The 6,285-nt window shown below is 46.7% G+C and overlaps 1 protein-coding gene across 1 annotated transcript in view; it reads left to right on the top strand.

Moving 5' to 3' along the window:
- The first annotated feature begins 333 nt into the window (after window positions 1–333).
- Window positions 334–6,285, top strand: part of LOC142486205 (serine protease HTRA2, mitochondrial-like) — a 62,082-nt gene continuing 56,130 nt past the window's right edge. The window contains exons 1-2 of the mRNA XM_075584845.1: window positions 334–378; window positions 490–758. Coding sequence (XP_075440960.1) covers window positions 334–378; window positions 490–758 — 314 coding nt within the window. The remainder of the gene's footprint in view (window positions 379–489; window positions 759–6,285) is intronic.

Here is a 6,285-nt window from a genome sequence, read left to right as displayed (position 1 = left end):
CGTGGGGTGGGGAGAGAAGAGGAAGAGGAGGGGGAGGGGGGTGGGGAGAGAAGAGGAAGGGCGTGGGGTGAAGAGATAAGAGGAGGGGGGTGGGCGAGAAGAGGAGGGGTGGGGTGTGGAGGGAGAGAGAAGAGGAAGAGGAGGGGGTGGGGTGTGGAGGGGAGAGAAGAGGAAGAGGAGGGTACGGTGTGGATATCACGTGACAGTTTGCATAGTTAGATTGCCCAAAACAAACATGGCCGCGGCGTTCTCACGTGCCACGTATTGCAGCGTCCGCGTGGGCGCCAGTGTCCATGGATAATAAAGCTGTTGTTGTTGTGACAGCAGAAGAAGATGGCGGCCTCCATAGCACGCCTCCTGAGGGCGGCGGCGCGGCGTGTGAGCGGGGACCCGCGGGCAGCTCGGGGCGGGGCGGCGGCGCGGTGCTGGGGACCGGGCTCGGGATCTGGATGTGGTTCCGAGGGGCCCCCGGGGGGGCGGAGCTGAGAGCCGCCCTGCCGGCCCCGCCCATCTACAAGACCCCGCCCACCGACAAGACCCCGCCCTCCGACAAGACCCCGCCCTCCGACAAGACCCCGCCCTCCGACAAGACCCCGCCCCTCCGACAAGACCCCGCCCTCCGACAAGACCCCGCCCTCCGACAAGACCCCGCCCTCCGACAAGACCCCGCCCACCGGAGCGCGGCAACAATTCAACTTTATAGCGGACGTTGTGGAGAAAATCTCCCCCGGGCTCGTGTATATACAGATACTGGGGAGGTCCTATATATACACCTATATCTATCTATCCCCACCTATATCTATCTATGACCCCCTATATCCCCGGGCTCGTGTATATACAGATACTGGGGAGGTCCTATATATACACCTATATCTATCTATCCCCCACCTATATCTATCTATACCCCCTATATCCCCGGGCTCGTGTATATACAGATACTGGGGAGGTCCTATATATACACCTATATCTATCTATCCCCCTTATATCCTCACCTATATCTATCTATACCCCCCTATATCCCCGGGCTCGTGTATATACAGATACTGGGGAGGTCCTATATATACACCTATATCTATCTATCCCCCCTTATATCCCCACCTATATCTATCTATACCCCCTATATCCCCGGGCTCGTGTATATACAGATACTGGGGAAGGTCCTATATATACACCTATATCTATCTATCCCCCCTTATATCCCCACCTATATCTATCCCCCCCTATATCCCCGGGCTCGTGTATATACAGATACTGGGGAGGTCCTATATATACACCTATATCTATCTATCCCCCCTTATATCCCCACCTATATCTATCTATACCCCCTATATCCCCGGGCTCGTGTATATACAGATACTTGGGAGGTCCTATATATACACCTATATCTATATATCCCCCCTTATATCCCCACCTATATCTATCTATACCCCCTATATCCCCGGGCTCGTGTATATACAGATACTGGGGAGGTCCTATATATACACCTATATCTATCTATCCCCCCTATATCCCCACCTATATCTATCTATACCCCCCTATATCCCCGGGCTCGTGTATATACAGATACTGGGGAGGTCCTATATATACACCTATATCTATCTATCCCCCTTATATCCCCACCTATATCTATCTATACCCCCCTATATCCCCGGGCTCGTGTATATACAGATACTGGGGAGGTCCTATATATACACCTATATCTATCTATCCCCCTTATATCCCCACCTATATCTATCCCCCCTATATCCCCGGGCTCGTGTATATACAGATACTGGGGAGGTCCTATATATACACCTATATCTATCTATCCCCCCTTATATCCCCACCTATATCTATCCCCCCCTATATCCCCCGGGCTCGTGTATATACAGATACTGGGGAGGTCCTATATATACACCTATATCTATCTATCCCCCCTTATATCCCCACCTATATCTATCTATACCCCCCTATATCCCCGGGCTCGTGTATATACAGATACTGGGGAGGTCCTATATATACACCTATATCTATCTATCCCCCCTTATATCCCCACCTATATCTATCTATACCCCCCTATATCCCCGGGCTCGTGTATATACAGATACTGGGGAGGTCCTATATATACACCTATATCTATCTATCCCCCTTATATCCCCACCTATATCTATCTATACCCCCCTATATCCCCGGGCTCGTGTATATACAGATACTGGGGAGGTCCTATATATACACCTATATCTATCTATCCCCCCTTATATCCCCACCTATATCTATCTATCCCCCCCTATATCCCCCGGGCTCGTGTATATACAGATACTGGGGAGGTCCTATATATACACCTATATCTATCTATCCCCCCTTATATCCCCACCTATATCTATCTATCCCCCCCTATATCCCCCGGGCTCGTGTATATACAGATACTGGGGAGGTCCTATATATACACCTATATCTATCTATCCCCCCTTATATCCCCACCTATATCTATCTATACCCCCCTATATCCCCGGGCTCGTGTATATACAGATACTGGGGAGGTCCTATATATACACCTATATCTATCTATCCCCCCTTATATCCCCACCTATATCTATCTATACCCCCCTATATCCCCGGGCTCGTGTATATACAGATACTGGGGAGGTCCTATATATACACCTATATCTATCTATCCCCCTTATATCCCCACCTATATCTATCTATACCCCCCTATATCCCCGGGCTCGTGTATATACAGATACTGGGGAGGTCCTATATATACACCTATATCTATCTATCCCCCCTTATATCCCCACCTATATCTATCTATACCCCCCTTATATCCCCGGGCTCGTGTATATACAGATACTGGGGAGGTCCTATATATATACCTATATCTATCTATCCCCCCTTATATCCTCACCTATATCTATCTATACCCCCCTATATCCCCGGGCTCGTGTATATACAGATACTGGGGAGGTCCTATATATACACCTATATCTATCTATCCCCCCTTATATCCTCACCTATATCTATCTATACCCCCCTATATCCCCGGGCTCGTGTATATACAGATACTGGGGAGGTCCTATATATACACCTATATCTATCTATCCCCCCTTATATCCTGACCTATATCTATCTATACCCCCCTTATATCCCCGGGCTCGTGTATATACAGATACTGGGGAGGTCCTATATATACACCTATATCTATCTATCCCCCCTTATATCCCCACCTATATCTATCTATACCCCCCTATATCCCCGGGCTCGTGTATATACAGATACTGGGGAGGTCCTATATATACACCTATATCTATCCCCACCTATATCTATCTATACCCCCCTATATCCCCGGGCTCGTATATACACAGATACTGGGGAGGTCCTATATATACACCTATATCTAGCTATCCCCCCTTATATCCCCACCTATATCTATCTATACCCCCCTATATCCCCGGGCTCGTGTATATACAGATACTGGGGAGGTCCTGTATATACAACTATATCTATCTATCCCCCCTTATATCCTCACCTATATCTATCTATACCCCCCTTATATCCCCGGGCTCGTGTATATACAGATACTGGGGAGGTCCTATATATACACCTATATCTATCTATCCCCCCTATATCCCCACCTATATCTATCTATACCCCCCTATATCCCCGGGCTCGTGTATATACAGATACTGGGGAGGTCCTATATATACACCTATATCTATCTATCCCCCCCTATATCCCCACCTATATCTATCTATACCCCCTATATCCCCGGGCTCATGTATATACAGATACTGGGGAGGTCCTATTTATACACCTATATCTATCTATCCCCACCTATATCTATCTATACCCCCCTTATATCCCCGGGCTCGTGTATATACAGATACTGGGGAGGTCCTATATATACACCTATATCTATCTATCCCCCCTTATATCCCCACCTATATCTATCTATACCCCCCTATATCCCCGGGCTCGTGTATATACAGATACTGGGGAGGTCCTGTATATACACCTATATCTATCTATCCCCCCTTATATCCTCACCTATATCTATCTATACCCCCCTTATATCCCCGGGCTCGTGTATATACAGATACTGGGGAGGTCCTATATATACACCTATATCTATCTATCCCCCCATATATCCCCACCTATATCTATCTATACCCCCTATATCCCTGGGTTTGTGTATATACAGGTACTGGGGAGGTCCTATATATACACCTATATCTATCTATCCCCCCTTATATCCCCACCTATATCTATCTATACCCCCCTATATCCCCGGGCTCGTGTATATACAGATACTGGGGAGGTCCTATATATACACCTATATCTATCTATCCCCCCCTTATATCCCCACCTATATCTATCTATACCCCCCTTATATCCCCGGGCTCGTGTATATACAGATACTGGGGAGGTCCTATATATACACCTATATCTAGCTATCCCCCTTATATCCCCACCTATATCTATCTATACCCCCCTATATCCCCGGGCTCGTGTATATACAGATACTGGGGAGGTCCTGTATATACACCTATATCTATCTATACCCCCCTTATATCCCCGGGCTCGTGTATATACAGATACTGGGGAGGTCCTATATATACACACCTATATCTATCTATCCCACCTATATCCCCACCTATATCTATCTATACCCCCTATATCCCTGGGTTGGTGTATATACAGGTACTGGGGAGGTCCTATATATACACCTATATCTATCTATCCCCCCTTATATCCCCACCTATATCTATCTATACCCCCTATATCCCCGGGCTCGTGTATATACAGATACTGGGGAGGTCCTATATATACACCTATATCTATCCCCCCTATATCCCCACCTATATCTATCTATACCCCCCTATATCCCCGGGCTCGTATATATACACAGATACTGGGGAGGTCCTATATATACACCTATAGCTATCTATCCCCCCCTATATCCCCACCTATATCTATCTATACCCCCCTATATCCCCGGGCTCGTGTATATACAGATACTGGGGAGGTCCTATATATACACCTATATCTATCCCACCCTATATCCCCACCTATATCTATCTATACCCCCTATATCCCCGGGCTCGTGTATATACAGATACTGGGGAGGTCCTATATATACGCCTATATCTATCCCCCTATATCCCCACCTATATCTATCTATACCCCCCTATATCCCCGGGCTCGTGTATATACAGATACTGGGGAGGTCCTATATATACACCTATATCTATCTATCCCCCCTATATCCCCACCTATATCTATCTATACCCCCTATATCCCCGGGCTCGTGTATATACAGATACTGGGGAGGTCCTATATATACACCTATATCTATCTATCCCCCCCTATATCCCCACCTATATCTATCTATACCCCCACTATATCCCCGGGCTCGTGTATATACAGATACTGGGGAGGTCCTATATATACACCTATATATCCCCACCTATATCTATCTATACCCCCCTATATCCCCGGGCTCGTGTATATACAGATACTGGGGAGGTCCTATATATACACCTATATCTATCTATCCCCCCCTATATCCCCGGGCTCGTGTATATATAGATACTGGGGAGGTCCTATATATACACCTATATCTATCTATCCCCCCTTATATCTATCCCCCCTATATCCCTGGGCTCGTGTATATACAGATACTGGGGAGGTCCTATATATACACCTATATCTATCTATCCCTTCTTATATCCCCACCTATATCTATCTATACCCCCCCTATATCCCCGGGCTCATGTATATATAGATACTGGGGAGGTCCTATATATACACCTATATCTATCTATCCCCCCTCATATCCCCAACTATATCTATCTATCTATCTATCCCCCCTTATATCCCCGGGCTCGTGTATATACAGATACTGGGGAGGTCTTATATATACACCTATATCTATCTATCCCCCACTATATCCCCGGGCTCGTGTATATACAGATACTGGGGAGGTCCTATATATACACCTATATCTATCTATCCCCCCTCATTTCCCCACCTATATCTATCTATCCCCCCTTATATCCCCGGGCTCGTGTATATACAGATACTGGGGAGGTCCTATATATACACCTATATCCATCTATCCCCCCCTATATCCCCGGGCTCGTGTATATACAGATACTGGGGAGATCCTATATATACACACACCTATATCTATCTATACCCCCCCCTATATCCCCACCTATATCTATCTATCTATCTATCCCCCCTTATACCCCGGGCTCGTGTATATACAGATACTGGGGAGGTCCTATATATACACCTATATCTATC

Source organism: Ascaphus truei, unplaced genomic scaffold (assembly GCF_040206685.1).
Source record: "Ascaphus truei isolate aAscTru1 unplaced genomic scaffold, aAscTru1.hap1 HAP1_SCAFFOLD_780, whole genome shotgun sequence".
Taxonomy (NCBI): domain Eukaryota; kingdom Metazoa; phylum Chordata; class Amphibia; order Anura; family Ascaphidae; genus Ascaphus; species Ascaphus truei.
This window is presented reverse-complemented; position numbering and strand designations above follow the sequence as displayed.